We start from the raw sequence: 22,115 nt of genomic DNA on the forward strand, positions 1-22,115 counted from the left end.
CGGTTGCATCCAGACGCAAAACTTACCCGTTCAGAATTGACTACTCCTTAGTTTCATTCACTTTTCAGCACTTCTGGATATTTCTGATATTTATTTTTTATTTAATTTTCTTTTTTCTCGTGCTTCCAATTCTCTTGTGTGTTTTGAAAGGTGCTCTTAAATAAAAATGTATTATTATTATTGTTTGTGATCTGAACAAGAAATGCTCTGTAATGCAAGAGTGTTCACAATTATTTATGCTTGGAACAAATGCTGGTCTCTGTAGCTTAATATGATCAAATAGGAGCAATGAGAATGAGAAACTGCGGGTTGAAATTTACAATCAAGGGACACCATTCCAACACCGGAGCTGACCTCTTTCTTAGTGTGGGGGGTGATTTGACGCTTTAAATACTGCATGCCTTGTTAATTGCAGCATAACTGCGGCTTTAATACAAACCCTGAGAGTTCACAGTCTACACCACACAATTGTTTTATTTATAATGGCTACATTTCCAAGAGACACGTTAACCCAAGATCAACACAGAATTAAACATTAATTTTCCTTTTTTTTCCCCCCAGTTGTCAAGTTCACAGTGGCATTTGTGACATGTCTACTTGATTGTCCACATACAAATTATTAATCACACAGCCAAACGATGAACATGCTACATTCGGCATTGCATATTTCTTGTGGAGTGAGGTAGCACTACATCAGTGTTCATTTACCCAAAGTTTGAGGTTAATGATACATTCTCTGCATTTATACAAATATAACACAGCTATATATTATGAGATATAGTATAAATCTGAGTCTGAGAGACTTACCAACAAGGGAAGTTAATTGAGGTAAATGTTGTATCAGTTCATTTCTTTTCATACTGTAGTTCCCTGCATAAACTGTCTCTCGCTGTGTTTTTGATTCACAGCTGATGACATTTATAAATGTCCGGCAAACAGAAGCCATATGATTAAATGGAAAAATAAAAAGGTAAAATAAACCAACCGACTTGCATCCATCTTCTTCAGGAGATTAAGCTATTCAGTGAAAGATGTGTGTGTGCATATTCCCTGATATCTGCTGTTAGAAGCAAAAATGATTAGCTTTCACTCAATGATCACCTTGTGGGATTCAAAATGTCTTCAGTGGAACTGTTACAGACAGGAGTTTTTTACATTGAGCTAAGGCGCTTCGGTCTTCATTAGCTGGACCATGCAACCACATTCCTCTGTTGATGAGCTGCTGGAAAATAGCCATAAATGTAGCAGACACCTGAAGAGGCCCAGCATTGATTCTTACCAATTAATTTTCTGCTCTAAAGACACTTCTGAACAATCCTTGTAAAGTCCCTTTACACAAGAATGCTCCTACATTAAAACGCTAACAGGCACTAATGTAAACTGATCTCAACCTACATACAGTCGGTGTGTCAGCTGTGAGGTTAAACTTGACATGAATCATTTCAAAGATTTAGAATAATTGAAGAATAATAATTAAAAAAAAGGACGGCCTCCTGTGTTGCAGCTGATTTTCCCTGAAGTTCATACAGTTCTTGTCTGACAAGAGAGGTGTATGAAGTGAAGCATGTTATCATTTTGCACTGAACATATTGAAAAGCCTCAGTTTGGTCCCTTTGATGAGGTGGAAGATGAAGAGGATGGGCTGTGTGAGGAGGAAAGGGCGCTGAAACCACTTGTTCCTGCTGGAGTTACGGTCTGTGATGACACTGGAGCAGCTGGTTTTTGGGCATACAGCATACCTAAAGCACGGATATCACAGAAGAAGATAAACAGTAAATGCTGAGGTAGAATTTTTTTTGTTATTCATCATATAAAACATCTGGTACATAACAGAAAAAAAAAAATCTTCAACATTTTCTACTTGGCATGGAAGTCCCTGGACATGATGTGGCCTGTGAAGGGAGCACATGCTGCTCTACAACCTCAGTGTATTTTTTTTTTTTTTTTTTTTTTTTTGCATTAATGCTGCCATTACAAAAGTGGAAATGAGCTCTGCCAAGAGCTCTGATTTATGCCCAAACCATTACAGAACCTGACTTTTAGACTTCATTCTCTGTACAGCTTGGTCCATTACGCTGGAGCCTATCCCAGCATTAACAGGTGAGAGGCAGTGTACACCCTGGACAGGTCACCAGTCCATCGCAAGGCCAACACATAGGGGACAACAACCATTCACACACACACACACACACACTCACTCCTAGGGAGAATTTAGAATTTAGAATGTACCCGGAGAGAACCCATGCATACACGGGGAGAACATGCAAACTCCACACAGAAAGGCCACTGCCCTCAGCGTTCGAACCTCCCCCCCAACGAGATTCGAACCAGTGACCTTCTGCTAACCACCACACCACTGTGCAGCCCTGACTTTTAGACTTGATGCTGATAACGGTACATCTAATGTTTATGTTTTACTTGTGTTTTGAAAGTTGATCTCTGTTTGTTATGTGGTCAATGTGGACTTATGGTTATGCTGCCTATCTTAGCCAGGTCACTCTTGAAAAAGAAATTTCTAATCTCAGTGAGGTTTTCTTTTGGTTAAATAAAGGAGAAATTAAATGATAATTTTCTTTAGAAATTGTGTAACTCACCGGAGTAAACTGTACCATTGACCTCCACAGATACACTGATACTGGCTGGTCCACTAGTAGAGATACTCAATGACAAATCCTGTTTTCTTTCTGCAACACAAAGATTTCAATTAATGACAACACAGTAATCAACGATGAACAGCGATGAAAGGAACCACAGCAGCAGCAGGAGCAGAAGCAACTCACCATGCCCATTGTTAAGTTTGAGGTTCATGGGATTAAAGTGAGAGGCCATAGCCAGGAGGTTCTGCTGGAGGGCCTGCTGCATGATGCGCTGCTGCTCTTCTGCAAGCCGCATTATTTTCTTCTCTGGACCGTTTGCTGCAGTTCCACCTGCTGCTCGATCCAACCTCTCTCTGAGATGCTCTAATGTGGCAGCTTGTGCCAGCTGTTGCTGCTGCTGCCCTAGTGCAAGAGCCACAGGCAGCCTGGGTATAACAGGGGTGGAGGGCTCATCTGATTTAAAAGAAAAAAAAGTGAAAATCATTTACCTATTCTAAAAATCAAAGAGGTGAGAGAATGTTGTGTCTAAAAGACGCATGAAAAATAATCCTGTCAGTTCCGCTTGCATAAATGCTGAACTAAAAATAACCATTTTATGATTTATCAGAAAATAGATACAGATGTGTTAAACAGCTATGCTGTTCCAGTTAAACAAATGGACTGGTATGAATCATAACAGACTTTATAACATCATGGCAAGCTCCAGGATTTCTCTGAATGAAAAACTAAATTCAAACAAACTTCCAGCATACCTGGATTTCTTTTCATGCTTGTGTTCAGGTCGTTGTGTGAGGGCGGGGTGGTGTGCATCGTGGGTGAGGACAGGAGTGCATGTGAAACAGAACTTGGGGAGGGAGAGTAGCGGTAAAGACTGTTGCTGTAGCTGGGACGTCGGCCCTCTCTGCGGTTGCTGTCGATTGCTGCTTGCAGCTCACCTGGAGAGCTCAGACTTTTCTTCTCACACTCAAATGGGTACAGGTATTTCATATACCTGCAATGTAAAGATCCACGTGCAAATTAATACAAAAATGTAGGGGAAAAATAGATCAATAAGAAAAGGTCTTATTTTAACTAACATTAAGAGAAGCATTCTAATTGTTTTAAGCCATTCATGTGTAATAGGTTTTAATCCCATGTTTAGGCTAAATTATGGCAATGTTTAGCTGTTTGGAACTTAAAAAACACAACACAATCCAGGTTTCAATAACTCAATGAATTTGAGATTATTTGCCATTAGATTCTGCAGATATCCACAATACTGAGTGGATGAATCAAGCAAACACTGGTGATTTCCTGACAATTTCTAATTTGTCTGCCTGTGGAAGAACTGAATGCTGCTTATTAGTGATTAGTGCAAACTGGCAACTGCATGACACGTAGTGGCGAACAACGTTGAGTCCCAGTCAAAGTTTGGACACATCTACCCATTTATTTACACATGCAAACTTTTGATTGGTGCATGTCTGCTTTATGTTTTTTTTTAAACACACTGCTGTGTCCAAAAATCTTGAGCAATTTCAAGCATCCCTGTAGACGCCATCGGTGCCAGCCAGTTTTGGCAAATGTTGCCACATAGTCCTGTTAGGTGAGATCTACCTGTATTCCCCCTTCATAAGGGAGAATGATAACATTTAAACATTTTGAGAATCACATAGCTTCCTTCAGGGTACTTTGCACAGCCCAAAAACAATGGCTTCAGTGCATACATCCACAAAATGAGATTAAACTTATCCAGGACATTTACGATTTAACAGAGCCAGACAAACCTTTTTATAACTTGGTAATTTACTCGGTTGTTGTTTTATTTTATGAGCTTCAGAATAAATCACATTAGATTATTCTGAAGCCACTTTGTACTTTCGTTAAAGTTAGGAATCTCAGGAACACCTACTGAGTGCGCAGGGTGAAGGCTGCACTGGTGATGGATGTGGGGAGATTGAGACCTTTGGTGATCTCCCTCCAGATCTTCTTGTTAATAACCTCCACTAGTCCCCCCTTCTCTGTTACAAGCTTATAAAGCTTGTACAAGTCCAACACCTGTTTTGCCATAATGGGGATGCGGTTGACAGGAGTTCCTGAATGGATAAAAGAAGAAATGCAATGAAATGTAGTGACACACTGCAATTGGATTAGTCATTCTGACGGACTGATAGTAATCATTAGGGGTCTATTAGGAGAAGCTCAAGACTGAAGGATGAGAAAATATTCTGATTAGCACACCTGAAAGTCTAAGGTCAATGTTAGGTAATGAGGTTTAGCATGTTTAATCTGTGTGAATAGAGTTGTCCAATGAAGCTTATTTCAGATGGATGGGGGAGGGTATAATTCCACAACAGCAGCTTTTGTTGCTGCATTGATTTGAGTGGAGGGGGAGGGGTGATACCAGAGCTATGCATGTCTGCCAGTTACAGGGTTGACAGCTAACCCTTCCAATCCCGATTTGGAAAAAAGCCAATTAATGAAGGGGACTAAAAAGCAGCCGTATAAATAAGATTACTTTGTGCTTGAGATGAACTCATGCCTGGGACACAGCACATATTCTGAGGCCATGAACTTTGTTGACTTGAGTAAAGATGTCTGGTTGCATATCTTTGACTTGACCTGGAATTACTGGACTAAACTACATGTGCCTCTTTAACCTGTGACACTATTTGCTAACAGGTCTCTAGAGGATTTACACTGTGAACAAGAGCATATGTGAAAGTTAAAAAGTTTTTTTAAACCATATTTCTACTAATAACTGAGATATTATAAGAAGATTTCTTGATTTTAGAAATGTATGTTGTTGCATTTAAATGGATAAATAAAACATCACAATCCTGCATTTTGTCACAGACACCCAAAGTTGTAGAGTTAACATTTGTCCAGCAAATGTTATGTAATTTTGCTAGATTCCAGCAAAGTTACTTTAGGATAAGTAATATTACTGGAAACTCTATATGTTTCCCAAAACGTCAGACTGAACGCTTTTTAATATGATTTACATTTATTTTCATTTCATTCGCTGATTATTTAGCATAATTTACAGTTTATCTTAATTATTACCTTTACTATTTAATTTGTAATTACAATTTTGATATTGAAAAGAACACAGAGCAACAAAAACCAGTTTGATGCTGGCAAGAATTGATATAATTAAATCAAAAGGGGGGAAAAAGTACCTCTTTTCTGCATAAAGACAAAGAGTTCATCAAGAAACTCCTTCCGTTGTGGGTCATTATCCAGCTCATAAAGCTACCAGCAGGAAAAAAAGAAACATCAGTACAAACACAGCAGACTGTTTTATTACTTGGGCATTTTTCCACATTAACACCCTCCAGACCTACTAACCTTGGCAAAGTCTCTTGATGGTTCTCCTCTAACCTTTCCTCCATCACTGTCCTCAATCCAGATGCCACTTCCTCTCTGTGCACACACACACACATATACACACACACATACACACAGCTTGTCAACAAGACTTCTTTTATAATTAATTTTTTTGGCAGAAGTTCTTTTTCCCTCATTCTGTTCTACATGTATTCATTGAGGGGAAATATTTATAATAGAGACATGTTATAAAATTAGACACTGGTGTATTGTGCTCCACAGTGGGATACCATTATTATATTTCAGTTTCTAAATCTGCTTTTCCCCCTGCACACTATCGGACATGACGTTTTCAAAAAGTAGACAGCAGGAAACTATTATAGACATTTCAGTGTGTGTTACTGTGGTCAGACCCCTTCCATAGAGACTGTTGCTACCCTGAACCTTTTCACAAACACTGCTTAAATTTATTGTCCCACTCAGTCTCTCTACACCCTGTTAAGAAAAGATGGAAACAGAAATGTGCATTTGTTTATTTGAAAAAATATTTTAAAGATAAATCTGCATGTGTTTTGCTTTTATTTCTCGGTTGTTTTGCACCGCTTTCAGAACTGCACACAGCATATTTGGGTTGCTCTTTGGGGGTCGTCCACTCCCAGGAAGAGTCGCAACAGTCCTAAAGTTTTTGTATTTGTAGACAGTTTGTGTCACTCTGGACTGACAAATGCCCAGGTGGTTAAAGATCTTTTTATAGCCTCTCCCAGCATTGTGCTGGTCTATAATAATTCATCTATGGTCCTCTGAAAGTTGGACACAATCTAATTTCCTTAACTGGAAAACCTGATTTCTAGTAGCTTTAAGTGACCTTGTTAGAGCAGAAGTTCACACATTTCTTCCAACCTGGATAGTTACAATAATTCAGTGTGACGACAGGAAAACCAAAACTGTTTAAAAGTCATTGTATTTAGACTCAGTTTGATCAGACTTCATTTTATTGGTTCACACGTTTAAATTTCTCATCACTAAACATTTTGAATCAGGTGGCACCTGTTTATCACAATCCCCTTTAAGATGTTTCTACACACTGACTGAGGTCCGGGACAAAAACAAAGCTATCAGGTTGCAGGAACTTGCAGACCGAGGATTTGCATTAAGGCTATATAAAATTCCGCTGCACTAAATTAGCCATGCATTGCCAAATGAATGCACAAATCGGTCTGGAAAATCCCAGAGCTATAAAAAGAAAATCCATTTCTCCACTTCCATGATTTAATTTATTCTCTTTTGCTGTCAGCTTCACTTGCTGTTTGGTTCAGTTTCAGCATCACAACAACTTAGTGGCATTTATGTGACAATTTCCTGGTTTAGGTTTAGGTAACATATTGTGTTTGGATTTAAAAGAAACCACTTGATCCAATGCATCATATAGGTCTGACACAGAAATACATCTCTTTCTATGTTCATCAGGGTAAAACTATATGCACCAAGAGGTACTGTATGTATAAAATTGTAGTAAAAATATTTTTAATGAAAAATTAGATGTAGAAACAATATCAAAGGGGTCTAAAGCTTCTCTGATAACACACAGCACAAGGGAGATTAATTAAATGAACCGTAGTTTAATGTGACGTTATTTTTCAATCACATCCCCCCAGCTGCCAACCAGCAGGACATTAGAGGTTAAAAATCTAAGGGCAGTGTGCATGCAACTGTGCAGAAAAGCCTGCTGGGAGGTCATTGTCCTGCTGAAAGCTGCATGATGATGCTATAGTGAAAATTAAAGTTGATTGGTAGGTAAAGCACAATAACTTCTACACAAATATGTTAGTTTTTATGCGGCTTTGTCCACCCATTATCCCTGTTTACTCATTACAAATATTTTTTATTTTAGAACTGTGGTAGTTTTATCTGCTGTCTCTATTATTAGAGTCAGTGTCTTCCAGTTCAAGCTTGTGTTTCATATTAAATTGTTGTAAATTCAAACAAGCATGTGTGTTTCAAACAACAAAAGGTGTTTTTGTATGAGAGGATTAAACGCTTCAGTGACCATGCTTGTGATGCATCAAAATAATGGAATTTTCTCATATGTGCATGTTTTTTGTATCACTTTATGCTTTTAACAAATATTCCCCTTTGGCACAGCAACATGATGCAACTTGGGGCTAATAACCACAACATTACTCTCTTTGTGAACTGATAATCAGTTGGCTTTTGGACCAACTGTAACTCTCCTTGTGTTTACAGTAAAAATATTATTTTAACTGCAAAGGCAGCTGCATAAAAGTGAAATAAAATAGTTCCATTTGTCGTCAGATGTACACCCACAGCGCTGATTTTATTAACTCCAACAGATCGAGCAAAGATCTGAAGGTCTTTTTTCTGTTATTGGGAGTTTCTTTCCTCTCTATTACCAAGTGTTTTATTAAAATAAGCTGATATAAAGTACTTTGATATTATTTTTGTGTGACTTTGAACAATAGAAAGAGAGATAATTTGAAATACATTAAGTTTTCATTTAAAAATCCAATGTGATTTACTTGTTTTGGTGATCTTTTGTACATTTTAAATCTCAGACAGGATTGAATCTCAGGTGTGAGCACTTGCATGAGCAGAGGTTGAATATATTCCCCACTTAATCATCACACTTATTTAGTGTTTCAGCTGCACATACATCAAGTCTTTCAACTATTTCCAACAGTTTTTTGAGCTGATCAAATTTTTTCCATTTTTCTATCAGTTTGGCAAATTAACTCTTAACGTTCTGCTCATCCTTACATTCCTTGTGTTTTTCTTTTTACAAAAACAGAATGACATAATAAATAAGACACACAATAAAATGACGACATTTCTGAATATGACCACAAAGGTGTGAGTGTTGCTGAGGATGTTTATATGTTTATATGTGCCTGCCTACTTTTTACCTGCACATTCTCACACTTTCCATCTGAATTTGTGCTGACATCCCTTTGGCAAGCAAATGTTGTAACAGACGTTCATAAACACCTACAATTTTCTCAGTCTTTACTGGTCAAACTGGAAAAACAGTCAACTGTATCACCTACACAAAACACTTGCCCTTATGGTAGGAAAGCTGTGGACTCAGCTAATAGCTTCAGCTCTGATTGTGTAATAACAGACTGTTTTCTGCAGAGCCCCACTGAAGGTAGAAAAAACAACCCAGTCTTTTCACCATCAAATCAAAATAAAACCCTTCCCCCTTTATTGATGAGCAAGTGAGACCTACTGTGGATCTATTAACAAAGAGCTTTCAGTTAATTGCTCAAAGAGCTTTCACACATCCTGGCCTGGGAATCCTGATAGTATTCAGTATGTAGGTCAAGAAAAGGTTTCCTTTGTTTTGTTAAAAAGGTTACTTATTACATTGTGATTTTATGTATTTAAATGGCATGCTATCAGGTTACCGCATATTACTGCAAAGCTGTTCAGTAGAGGTCTGTCCCTATTAAAAAAATAATCAAAAGCTATCACTGACCAATTGCCTTTATAATGAGCTTCATTAAATTTATTCAGCTGCTCCTGTGGAGCAAAAGTATAACCTTCACCCTCTTCAATGGAATCATAGGGGGATCACATTTTTTAATCCAAATCAAATTATTGAGCCTTTAATCACCCCCGCAAGTCAAGATATTTCATCTGGCATCATGCAGTGCAAGAAGCTTGGACAAACCGGGGGCCCTGTTGCATTTAAGAGCTGGCAATGAGACCGCACACAAGCTTCGAACAATGGCCGCACAGCATGACGAGGCTTGAAAAGCATGTCAAAATCTTTAAGGAGGATTCATTAATGAACCGATCAAAAGAAAAAGCTAAAGACGCTGCAGTAAAGGGCATAATTAAGAGCAAACATTTCAACCGACCACCAATTAACTTGAAAAAAGTGAACTTATTCCAATGGACATTCACAATTTGAGCTTAATGTCCCTGAAGGCTTTTACAAAGAGGCTATAGCTTCAGTGTCTGTCTAAAAAAACAAAGAGCTGCACGTTCTGATTAAGATGATAAAGAAATTTAACCTTTTGGCTTTGCAGGCAGTATTCTCATTCTCATTTGTAAGATAAGTTTTATGGTGTTTAGCTCAACTACACATCAAGATTTACATGATTAAACTGAACATCCCAAGAACACAAAGAGGTTGACATGAATGGGTCACAGTAAATGTCTTAATAACAGCTGTTTCAAGCACTAACCATTACAATTTGTATTCAGAGCAGAATTTGCCAATTTATTTTAAAAAAAAAAGTATATATATTCTGCTGATCAGATGTTTTTGGTTTGTGAGCTAGTCTGTGAAAAGTAAACAATCCCACTGCACCAGTTGTATAATGTATTGATTGTATGCAGTGGAATTAAGCTGCCATTTAGTGTTGCCTACCTACCAATGGCTAAATTATGCAAAACTATGCACCGAGCTACAGTCACGTCAGCACTGAGATGCTGTAGCCCTGCCAAGATTCCCGTGTTAACAGTTTAACTTTGTAAAGGATTATTTTAACAAGGATTAAAGATGATCACAACAGCACCAGTCAGGGTGAGGTCAGACAAAAATGGTGGAAGACAAGCTAGGGAAAAACACAAGACAACTGAATAATTATCAAAAGGTGCATAAAACCCCCGATGACCATAGCAGAAGCTCATTCTGCTCCAGTGAAACTATTGCAAGTAAACTTTACGAGTAGCAGTTTGCATGCTGTGAGGCTCTAACCCAGCTGTCCCTCCACCCACAGGCCTCATTAATCATAATGTATTATATTGACATGGGGCCTTTTAAGGGGAGCATACACACAGGAAGCAAACAGGCGGGCCCTCATGAATAAGGAAAAAAAAATCCATATAAGAAGCCTTGTTTCTTAAAGAATATCAGACATTTTCTGGTAAATAAAATAAACTATAGCTTTGTTTTTCTTATTTAATTCTTACTCCAAGCAAATCTGGTGGGTACAGGGCTTACAGCAATTGGTCCTCGTGGACAGCCTTGTCCATAAATACACACCTGAGGCTATTTCATTAATCCCCTGCTCTTATTTCAGCTCCCATCTCCTTTGACCTGAACTGGCTTCTTTGCACAGTTGGACTGGATCACAGCCAGTAGCAATTAGACCATTCGGTGGCAAAAAAAAAAAAGATTATCTTTAAAAGGAAGAGACAAAAGGCCAAAAGGAGCTCTAGTCTGGCCAGCAATTAAACACTATCTGAGTTTTGGGCTTCTTGCCAAACGGACACACTCCTTCCTCTCTGTGTGAGGATACCAAGCTGCAGTCATGACTTTCTCAGCAGGAGAGGAAGTCAGTTAATAATAAGAGTCGGAACATATGCAAACCATTGAGTTCAGTAACAGATGCTCCTTTTCTTTCTCCTCGGACAATAAAAAATAAGAACCACTGATATTACAGCCAACAGCGCATATTCTATAGTTCACACATTCATCTACACTGAAATGTATACCGACCTACCTGCTTAAACGGTTCATCGTAGCCCCAGTCAGCAAAGCCATTGGGTGACGTGAAGGCGTGTTGACCAGCAGGAGACGACATCAGGTTCTTCTCTTCCTGCTCCTGTTTTATTGCTGAAGGTGGAGACTTGGACATTTGGTCCACAGCAGCTGATAGAGTTGCAGAATAAGGCTGGAAACGTGAAACCTGCTGGAGATGCATCTTCTTTGCCTGCTGATGAGGCCCCTTTTCATCCTCTTCCTCCTCCTCATCCTCTGCCTCTTCATTGTTCTCGTCAGGCTCCAACATCTCCTGTTCCTCATCATCAAAGTATTCATCCTCTTTTGGATCCACTCTGCTCAGACTGCTGTTCAAAGCTTGTTGGGCAGCTTGATAAATGTGTCCATCTGTTTTCCTAAAAAATGTGGGGTCTGGTCTGGAGCCGGAGGCTCTGGCTGCTGCAGCAGCTTGTTGAGCAAACAGGAGCTGAGTTTGAAGATGTTTCTCTTGCAGGTTCATCTCCAGTTTGGCTTCTTGTTGTCTCTGTAGCTGCTCCATCAAGGCTTCCAGCTTCACTCCTGCAGGAATGGACTGTGGACACCCAGCTGAACTCCCCTCCTCTGATAAGCCCGACTATAGACAAAAGCAACAAATTACCTTAATCAGGAAGTCTTAACTTATTTCACCACTACTTATAATCAATAAATCTAAAAGAGTTATCTTTTACAAAACTATAAAAGCATTTATAGGCTATTTACTTAACCAAGGTAAATTAACTTTATTAAAGCCAGTGTCGACCTAACTCAAAGCCATTTAAGGTGGATTAAAGAGATACAAAGTTTAACTAAAATCTCATAAAAGATATTTTCGCTTGAAGTAAATATTTACAGGATATAAAGTCTGTGTGGTCTTGTCCCTTTAACAGTAACTTAAACATAGATAACATGAGATCAGTTTATTTCACTAACAGTTTCTTCGATTTTATCCATTTAAATTCACTTAGCTCCACCGAACAAATGCATGTAGATATAAAGCCTGTGTCGGTATGAAAAAAAACAAATCACCTTCGTTAGGAAACGCGGATGGTAAACGTGTCTGCTCTCAGTAATATCTACATAATCGTCCCTTGCTTTGTTACTGTAACGAACACGAGTGGGAGCGCAGCTGAAGAGTCGTCGACACTCACCATTTGCGCCTTTGAGTAATTCATCATCGCCAACAGGTCCTGTCTAGTTTTTCCTTCTTTCCTCCAGCAGAAACAAATCGCATCGCATGACCAGATTCTCTTTTTAGTGATTCTTCCTTTGATCGGATGTGATTTTAAACCCCTGCAGAGTGTAGGCCTGGGTGATCGGAGCTGGAGGAGGGGTAATAATGCTCCGTGTTACCTCCCTGGTCACTGCGCATGGAAACTCAAACATCTTTGATTGTCTTTGACTGGTTGACCCCCCTCGCCCACAACTTGGATGAATGAAAGGCCCGCCCCGTGCGTAAAAATCGTAAAGTGTTTTTTTTTTTTCAGCAATGACAAACTTCCCACCCACTTCACAAAGAAATCCCACCCCGAAGCTAAGCACAACCCTCTACTTAAAGCATGCGCTGTGGATATATAGATATATCCATATATATATATATATATATATATATGACTTTTAAGTTTAATATATCAATTTTATAATTTCATTAAACTAGTTATATTTTAAGGACATCTGTGGACATAAAATCTGCTTTTATTGTACACGTAAGTGTTATGCTAAACTCTCCACAGGGTCCCAGATTTATTGCTGCAATCAAGTTGGCACCAACATGTGAATGTGTGTTGTAGTCTATTTAATCTGACTTTTTTTTTTTTTGCAACAGTATAATTTCCTATAACCAGTTTACCAGTTATTTGTAAAATAAAGAACTACCTAACTGCCAAAAGCAAGCCACAATAACTTTACCTATAACTTCACCCTCGGCACATTTTGAAGTGTTACTATTCAGGGTCGATGTGATAACTCTACTTGCTTGGGAATAAGTGGTAAAAGCTCCTCCCACAAACCTATACAAAGCCAGAGGAAAATGCCGTTAACATGAGATGAGTGATTACAGGATACCAGCATAAACTCTCACAGTCCAGTCGAGGGGAGCAGTCGTGAATTTGAAGGAAAATGTAAACACGCAAACTAGAAACTTAAATCCGGAGATAAAACAATAAGAAACAAAAAACTGGAACAGGATGGACTTGTTAGGGTTTGGAAATCACTGCATCATCAGCATGCACTGAATCACTTCATTACAGTGATTTCATATGAAAAGCTTAAGGAATTATGTAACAAATTAACTCTTGGAAAAAATAAAAATAAAAATAAGGAAATAAAAAAAATGTTTAGGTTACAGAGCATGAATGAAAAACTTCTTAAAACTTCTGACTAGATTATATGAAAACGTATCATGTTGTGCTGTTCATATAATCTCTCAGCACCAGGTTTCACCCCTTTTGCCTTCAGAACTGTTTTAGGGCTTCATGGCACAAATACAAGGAAAAACATTCCTCAGAGATTTTGATTCATATTGACATGACAGCATCACGCAGCTGCACATCCATGATAATATCCCATTCAGCCACATCCCGAAGAAGCTCTATTGGATCAAGATCTGGGGACTGTGGAGGCTACTGGAGTAGTGAACCCACTGTGATGTTCAAGAAACCAGTTTAAACAGCTTTCCAATCTTCAGTTGTCCAGTTTTGGTGAGCCTGTGTGAATTGTTTGCCGTTCTTAGCTGACAGGGGTGAAACCAGGTGTGGTCTTCTGCTGCTGTAGCCCATCTGCTTCAAGGTTGGATCTGTTGTGCATTCAGAGATTCTGTATATTTTAGTTGCAATGAGTGGTTGAGTTATCCTTGCTTTTCTATAATCTCCAGCCAGTCCAAACATTCTCTTCTGACATTAACAAGGCTTTTTTGTCCACACTGGATATTTTGTTCATTTTCAGACCATTTGCAAAAATCCCAGTAAATATGCAGTTTCTGAAATACTCAGACCAGCACATCTAGTACCAGCCATGCCATGTTCAGTCACTTAGTCCCCTTTCTAACTCATTCTGGTGGTCAGTTTGAATGTTGTCTAGACCATGTCTAGAGCCCAAACACTAAGTAGATCCCTGTGATTGATAATTAGCTATTTGTTAACAAGCAATTAAAAAGCACAGAGTGGCATGTGAGTGTATGTACATACCTATTTGAAAATGAACGTTTAATACTGACAAAAAACTAAGACTTTACTGGGTATGACCATGGGTTCCAAAATCTTCCCAATACAGCATCTATAACAGCATTCTGTATTACTTTTATCACCATTCAATATCCCAAATGTCTGTTCATTACAACATTAGACCGACTGTCATTTAAACAAATTTATTTTTACCATCAAGTAAATTTTCCCTGAAATGAAGACAAATGTAAAGCAAACTTAATACAGTAGAATGATTTTTACATTCATGTGACAGTACTGCCCCCTGATGGAAAAATGTGACTCTTACAACAAGGTTATCAAACATTTGGATGACACAGCGATGCTCTGATCTGAACTTAAAATTGGATATTGCTTGCACAGGTCTTTAAACTATAAAGAAGTTATTCCAATATACTTGTGACACTCAAAGATACCTCGCCTTTATTATGTTCATACACATTTTACAAGCAAAATAACTTAAGGCCAAATTAAATATCACATCCATTTTAATGAGGATAAACATTTGAACATGAAGGTTCTGTGTCCTGGGTATTTCCTTTGTCATGTCATCTGAAACAAAGAAGCAAAATACATGTTGTTAGAGCAACCATGTTACTGACCACCTGAAGAGAAAGCTTGATATATTAGAGAATAGTAAAGCTTACCCGGCTACACTTTGTCAATGCCAAGCTCTTCAGGTGTAGAAATACCAAGCTCATCTAAAGTTGGCCGCAGCTCCTGGATCAGGTATGGGTAGATGTCTTTGTGGGGCCCAGCTTTGTCCTGGAAAAATAAATTGTAAAAACACATTAATCATTAAATTATGGCCATACAATATAAAAGATTGTGGCAGCAATATACCCTAAGATGCCTTTCCCCTCACCTTCACAGCTTCCAAAATTCGGACTGCGCTTGCCAAGTCGTCTAATCTCCGACAGGCTCTCAATGCAGCCTCAAGAATCTTTGGCTCAGGTACCAGATCATACCCAATCAACGTGTTCATCCCTGAAAGACGGAGTTGACACTTTAGTTGGAGAACAGAAACACAGAAATCTGCATATTAATTCTACTGCACTTCAATTTTTTGTTATACGATATAGTTTTAACCTGTTTATATCAGCAACAGAAACCAACATAAATTAAAGATCCAGCAGTTTGTGTTCTTTTTTTCTTGGAAAGTGCCTTTAAACAACAAAAAATCCACAGTATATTCAAACATGATGCTTTTCCCACCTTGTTCTTATTCTTGGTTGCACGTTAAGTGATGATGCTAGTTACCAGTCAATGGATCAATGAATTTCAGTATGTCAAGCTCCACCCTTTAGGGTCGGATCACTAATATTAGGACTCTAATAAATGGTCCCAAACAGAATAAGACAGCTTGGATCAGACTTACTGGTACCCTTCCCAGGTTTTGCCTTTGTAAATACAAAAAAACGTGTAGTGTCCTGTTGTGAGTATCAGAAATTTATGTCTGGATCAGACTTTAACCATTAAGAGGTTTGCTCCAAATACGTCTGAGAATGAAAACTTTACCATTTTGTCATCAACTTCAAAGCTGCCAAAGCATCAGGTACCATAAGCTGGTATTCAGTGGTCACCCAAACCATTTTAACATCAAGAATGTGCTTCACTGATGCAACAAAAGATCAATGAAGTACATAAGTCGCCATTATTCCACTTTGACCACTTACACAGACCAAACAGAGGAAGCAAGGCACCACATCAACATGAGCTTCATAACAGCACGTGGACGTTACAGAATTAGCTGACTAACAACATTGCTGTTGCTTGGTGCGTTCTGCAGGAGAGGGACCCCGCTTCAAATCTCGCAGGATCAGACAGGATTCACACAGGCTCGGGTGGGAGTGGGCAGTCAGACCAAAACACTACAGGTCCCGCCTCCCGCACACGTCCCAACTGACTTACAGACAACAGCGTGTGACACAGAGAGAAGCTGATGATGAGGGGTAGTGAGGAGTTGGAGGGCAAGGTTAAGTCGGCTTAAAGTAAAATAAGAGATGGCACATACAAAGCGCAAACTAACAAAAGTGGGAAGCCTTCTTTTTTATGTTTCGTGCTGCGTGCGCAGCGGCCCGTTGTTACTAATAGCGCAGGTCACATGACCCAGGGTGGCCTGTATGTGGATTGTCAATCGCTCGCTAAGTGCGCCATCCTCTGGAAAAATCCCTCATAAATTGTAATGAGAAAATCATCTTGAGAATTGAAAACTCGGGACCTGTCGGGACCCGTGGGAATCCCTCAGGCGGTCAGGTGAAGGGAGTCCCGCAGGAGTGCGCAGGGAGGCTTCGGGAGCAGACGGGAACGGGACTGAAAATACACTCCTGTGCAGGTCTCTATTCTCCAATACACTTTTCTTGAAGCAAGTTTTTAAAAGGTCTGTTTAAGTGTTTGTATTAAAAGTAAAGTAAAATTACGGATTTAGCATTAGCATTAAAAGCCATCTTGTGCATTACAATATTTGGATTTTCAGAGAAACATAAGACATTTTTAAAGGCTGGTGATAAAAAGCTAAATATTTCACAATTTCACCCATCTGTAGCAATTTCTGAATTAAAGTGCATTTGCATAGATAAACAAGCAAATAATGTTTAATCTGAAGACTTGTTTTTATTAAACATTAATGCTGTACAACTTATCTTTATACGCCAAACATTGGTAAGGAGACCAGTGAATCCAGCTGTGTAAAAAAAATTCTTATTGCTTCCCTCCTAAGCTGTAAGGCTATTTTGAGGCACGTTTAGAGTTTTCAGACCCTCTTACAATAATCCCCTCACACCAATACCCTCCACCTAAAACACAGAGGGAAGACCTTGCATAAATATATTGCCTTAATGACATTAATATACTGGCAACTAATTAGGCCAAGCAAATCTGATGGCTGCCTACTTGTCCACAGTTTCCCTAATGAGTGGCATAATGAGCAATAACAATGGCAGCTGACAAGGACAAGAATGTTATATGGGAGAAAAAAAAAATCAATCAATAAAAAAAAAAAAAAAATCACAAAACTGGGTCCGTAGTTTCTAAAGTGATGTAAAACATGAGTTGTTTACTCCTAAATAAAGGGATATTATAAGTAATGCATATTTCAATTAAACTCTGTATACTGTATTTATATGCATTCATTTCATAAAATACATTTTCATGACATAACTGCACAAATCCAAACCTTTTCATATTATTAGTATTAACCCTCAACAACCTGTTGCAACTCTCATGTGAGGCCAAATCTCCCAACAGCTGACAAACTTCTGTTTAATATTTTCGGAACTATTGGAAACAGCTTCCTTCAGGTAAGCCCTGCATCAGTTCAACAATGCATTGTGTTCATTTTTATTTTTTTTTGCTGTGCTGGTAGATTTTAGTGATTCATTGTTATCCTCATACACAGACTTACCTTTCCTCAGCTCCCATGCATCAATGTCTGGCTTGTTAAAATAAGTGACCCAGCGGGCATCAAACTCCTCATCTGTCTCATGTTTCCCATGCGAATAACACCTTGAGGGCAAGAGGGCTGCAAAGCAAAAAAGATTTTGTTTTACTCAACTGTCTTTAATAAAATAAAACACCACTGTGTAATGTTGAAACCAGAGTAAACAGCCAAGGATATATTTGTTGTGAGTAAGGCGGAAACAGGATAGATGTAATGAAAGTCAACTGGCTTACTGCCATTATATGATTTAACCACCTCACGTAGCAGGCTGACACACACTGGTGCGTGTAAGCCATAACTAAACTCTCCTTTCATTTTACATAATACAACATTTTCATACTGGGATTTCTTAAATATTTCTGCTCCTTTGAATTGGTATGCGATCCTCAACTGTCCTTTAGTCAAAAATAATACTAATGTAAGAATGAGATTTTTGCATTAACATCACACAAAACTACGTGGTGTGCAATTAATACATGTTAAATGTGTTCCAAATCCCTTTAATATTAAAACACTAAAGACCAGTTGGCTAAACAGCAACTAACCCAGTTAGCATGTTGGCGACTAGCAACATGCACAATCACAAGGCCCCAATTCAGACCTTCCAGCTGGGTCATGGCAAGGACACAACCGTCACAAAGCCAAATACAGGGACATTTTCACAACAGTACGTCTTTAGGTTGTCGGGGAAATGGGCGTATTGTACGAAAAATGTATTTCTTGATTGAAACATTGACATTTAAACTCTCCGTCGTGTTTTAATGAATGAAAGCTATGCTGGCTAATCTGTTATTAGCTAGCTAGTTCAGCCGAGAAAAGACCGCAATATGCCGACAGAGTTTTGACTTATGCAAGAACTTTATCCTGACAGTTTAAGAAACTACTACATTTTAAGAATTGTGACTAAATTTGTAAATACCTCGACACTCTGGTTGTGTACGGGCTAAGCTCCGGACACCGGAGACCGAGAGACGGACGGCGGCTCTGAACATGTTGCGGAAACAGCTAGCTCAAGAACCGGTGAGATTTGTCTGGAGGAAGAGCCCAGTGCCTACGTGATATCCCGCTAAGCATGCGCAGAATGCAGGTCATCGCTATCGAGAGACCTTCTTTTCCCTTTTTTCCTTTGAGTCATGTTTTTTTTTTTTTTTAAGTGACATATAAATAACATTAGTCTGACAAAAGCTTTTGGTTGTAATGATTTATGTTTATATGTTAACGCTGAAAAACAGTGGTGCGCTCCTTAACTGTCGGACAAGGAGTTTGCCGTTTAGAGGAAATAAATCCTATAAAGATATTTTTAAACTGATTGAACAAAAAAAAAAAAAATGCATATTTGTGGATTAAATGTAATTATATATATATATATATATATATATATATATATATATATATATATATATATATATATATATAACTTATTTACTGGAACATTGTTTGTGAAAGCCCTTCTTCTTCCCTGTACCGTGTAAGAACCATGTGTTTGTACCGCCTTTTAAACTGGATCAATATGTTTTACAAGGCAAGGTAAACTTTTCTTTAACATAGCATAATTATAAACAGACATGATTATGTAAAGGGCTTTTACATTTGAAATAAAATGTACAATGATACAGTTAAAGAAAGATCAGAACAGTTGAACAGGGATAGCGTTTTTTTTAAAGGTCCTTTTCTAAAATTCCATTAATCTAATTCAATTCAACTTTATTTGTACAGCACCACATCACAACAAAGTCATCCTAAGGCACTTTACAGACATAATCAATTAAAACCAGTTTACTGAAATCTAAATTTAGCAAATCCACAGTAGTTTAATTTAAAATAACAGCATTCATACAATCCAATTCATAACAAATAAATGTTTACATAATGGAAACCATGGGATTGTACTGAATCTTGTCCTGGGTTCAATCCCCCATCCTGAACATGCACAGGGCAGTAGGTGAGAGTGGAAAGTAAAGAAAATCCCTTTTGTAGTAATGAAAATTTATGCCATGCTGTTTCATAACATAACCTAAATTAATCATGTACAGTGTGTAAAGTATTGATCCAAGTACAGAACCATGAGGAATTCCATGACTTACTCTGGTGTGTGAGGATGCAGTGGCAAACAGGAAAGTCTCAAGATTTACTTTAAAAGAAGCAAGATTTGCAGTAGACCTGCAATTCTCTTGGAATAGCCTATAATCCACACTCTAGTGCATAAAAATTGAAAGCAGCTTAACAGAAAGCAAACTTTGTCCAAATTACCTAAGATGCCTGGAGCCAGGGTTCATAGCATACCAAGAGATCTAATATATTTTAGCCCAACACCCTTTAAAACTTAAATTTACACTTTGACAGGTGGTCCACGGCTGAAACTTAAAAACTGATGTGGGTGTGTATGACCCACTTCACTATCTTATCAAGGGCTGAGTTGCAGCATTTCTTGAGTCAGCTACACATGTCTGATTAATCTTTTGGTAAACTACTAAATATACTGTTGCAGTAATGTGGATTTGCTCAAGATAAATGCACAGATCAGTTTTTCTAAATTGCTTTGAGACATTAGTTCCTTGATAGCCTATTGAAATGTTTTTTTTTTTTTTTTTTTTACGTGACTTTGAAACAGACTTCATAAAATGTTAAATTAAACCAATAAGAACCCAAGGTGACATATTTGTCACATACAGTTTCTGAGACATTTTGCTCCAATTTATGGTATAAACTTTGCTCAAAATCCTGTTGAACACAATCTGATACTTGTCTTCTGTCCCCTAATAGATACCCAGAAGAAAACCATATTATAACATTTTTAATACATCACTTGGTACCCCCCCCCCCCCCCCCCCCCCAAAAAAAAGTATTTTTTTTTTTGTTATGTTTTGTTACAGGGCCAAATTTGTAGTTTTTAGCACAGGTTTCTAACCATTTCTCCTTTCCTCTAAAACCAGTGATCTTTGTTTTTTCTTAGGTCAACTGGAAAATTTATGGACCATCAAGCACTGCTTTGCCCACTCAAGTCCTGAGCTGATGGCTTCAGCGATGGTCTTAAGGACTTGGTCGTATCTCCAACAATACCGTCCAGGGATACTGGCCAGGGATGCTGCGTTCAGGGCAGGTGAGGCATCAGCACTAAGAACGGCGAGAAAAGATCTGACGGTGGGTGTCAAGAGGGCCAAAGCTGCATACGCTCAGAAGATTCAGGGTCACCTCACCTCCAACGACCCCCGGAGCATGTGGATGGGCATAAAGTGCATCACAGACTACAACACCAAGGATGCACAATGTCCAAAGGACCCCTCCCTGCCAGACGAACTAAACAGGTTTTACGCTCGCTTTGAGGACCCTGACTCCCCCCCTCCCTGCAATAGACTAACACCACCACCTGGTGACACGCCCCTCTGTGTGTCCACTGCTGATGTGAAGAAGACTCTTAAAGTAATCAACCCCCGCAAAGCTGCTGGCCCAGACAACATCCCAGGGCGTGTACTGAAAGACTGCGCACACCAGCTGGCTGAGGTGCTGACGGACATCTTCAACACCTCACTGTCGCTGGCATCCATTCCCACCTGTCTAAAGACTGCAACCATTGTCCCCGTCCCAAAGTGTCCCACAGTGACATGCCTGAATGACTACCGACCCATAGCCCTGACCCCGGTAGTCATGAAGTGCTTCGAGAGGCTGGTTATGGCCCACATCAAAGACTCCATCAACGTCACCGTGGACCCACATCAGTATGCATACAGAAAGAACCGCTCCACTGATGACGCCATCTCATCAGTGGTCCACACAACCCTCACCCACCTGGAGAGCAGAAACTCATACGCCCGCCTGCTCTTCCTGGACTTCTCCTCTGCCTTCAACACCATCATCCCACAGACACTGGTCCAGAAGCTCTCCACCCTTGGTCTGAGTAACACACTGGGGAACTGGGTCCTGGACTTTCTGACCAACAGACCTCAGACTGTCAGGATCCATAACTCCACCTCCTCCTCCATCACCCTCAGCACTGGCTCTCCTCAGGGCTGTGTGCTGAGCCCCCTCCTGTTCACTCTGCTGACATATGACTGCTCGGCGAGACATCCCAGCTGTCATATAGTGAA

The 22,115-nt window shown here is 39.1% G+C and overlaps 2 protein-coding genes across 2 annotated transcripts; both read right to left on the bottom strand.

Annotated features, from left to right (window-relative positions):
* Positions 1 to 456: 456 nt before the first annotated feature.
* LOC121646859 (AT-rich interactive domain-containing protein 3B-like) lies at positions 457 to 12,841 on the bottom strand. The gene is made up of 9 exons (XM_041995930.1): positions 12,543 to 12,841; positions 11,378 to 11,989; positions 5,928 to 6,002; positions 5,759 to 5,831; positions 4,489 to 4,672; positions 3,350 to 3,588; positions 2,781 to 3,050; positions 2,595 to 2,684; positions 457 to 1,739 (listed from the first exon to the last, which is right to left on the bottom strand). The coding sequence occupies exons 1-9, from the start codon at positions 12,567 to 12,569 to the stop codon at positions 1,600 to 1,602; spliced, it is 1,710 nt and encodes a 569-aa protein (XP_041851864.1). The 5' UTR covers positions 12,570 to 12,841; the 3' UTR covers positions 457 to 1,599.
* Positions 12,842 to 14,739: 1,898 nt separating this feature from the next.
* On the bottom strand, positions 14,740 to 19,096 carry LOC121647952 (cytochrome c oxidase subunit 5A, mitochondrial). Its single transcript, XM_041997791.1, has 5 exons — positions 18,950 to 19,096; positions 17,995 to 18,111; positions 15,457 to 15,578; positions 15,239 to 15,356; positions 14,740 to 15,143 (listed from the first exon to the last, which is right to left on the bottom strand). Exons 1-4 carry the CDS (start codon positions 19,020 to 19,022, stop codon positions 15,243 to 15,245), a joined length of 426 nt encoding a protein of 141 aa, XP_041853725.1. The 5' UTR covers positions 19,023 to 19,096; the 3' UTR covers positions 14,740 to 15,143; positions 15,239 to 15,242.
* Positions 19,097 to 22,115: the final 3,019 nt, after the last annotated feature.

This window comes from Melanotaenia boesemani, chromosome 10 (assembly GCF_017639745.1).
Source record: "Melanotaenia boesemani isolate fMelBoe1 chromosome 10, fMelBoe1.pri, whole genome shotgun sequence".
In the NCBI taxonomy this organism is placed as follows: domain Eukaryota; kingdom Metazoa; phylum Chordata; class Actinopteri; order Atheriniformes; family Melanotaeniidae; genus Melanotaenia; species Melanotaenia boesemani.

Excerpts from the sequence above, each read along its gene's own strand:
- LOC121647952 (XM_041997791.1), bottom strand. The coding sequence starts at position 19,022 with ATGTTCAGAGCCGCCGTCCGTCTCTCGGTCTCCGGTGTCCGGAGCTTA. Across the intron at positions 18,112-18,949 it reads TACACAACCAGAGTGTCGAG|CCCTCTTGCCCTCAAGGTGT; the intron begins GTATTTACAAAT and ends TTTGCTTTGCAG. Across the intron at positions 15,357-15,456 it reads GAATTTTGGAAGCTGTGAAG|GACAAAGCTGGGCCCCACAA; the intron begins GTGAGGGGAAAG and ends TTATTTTTCCAG.
- LOC121646859 (XM_041995930.1), bottom strand. The coding sequence starts at position 12,569 with ATGATGAATTACTCAAAGGCGCAAATG. Across the intron at positions 3,051-3,349 it reads AAGCATGAAAAGAAATCCAG|ATGAGCCCTCCACCCCTGTT; the intron begins GTATGCTGGAAG and ends CTTTTAAATCAG. Across the intron at positions 1,740-2,594 it reads CAATGGTACAGTTTACTCCG|GTATGCTGTATGCCCAAAAA; the intron begins GTGAGTTACACA and ends TCCGTGCTTTAG.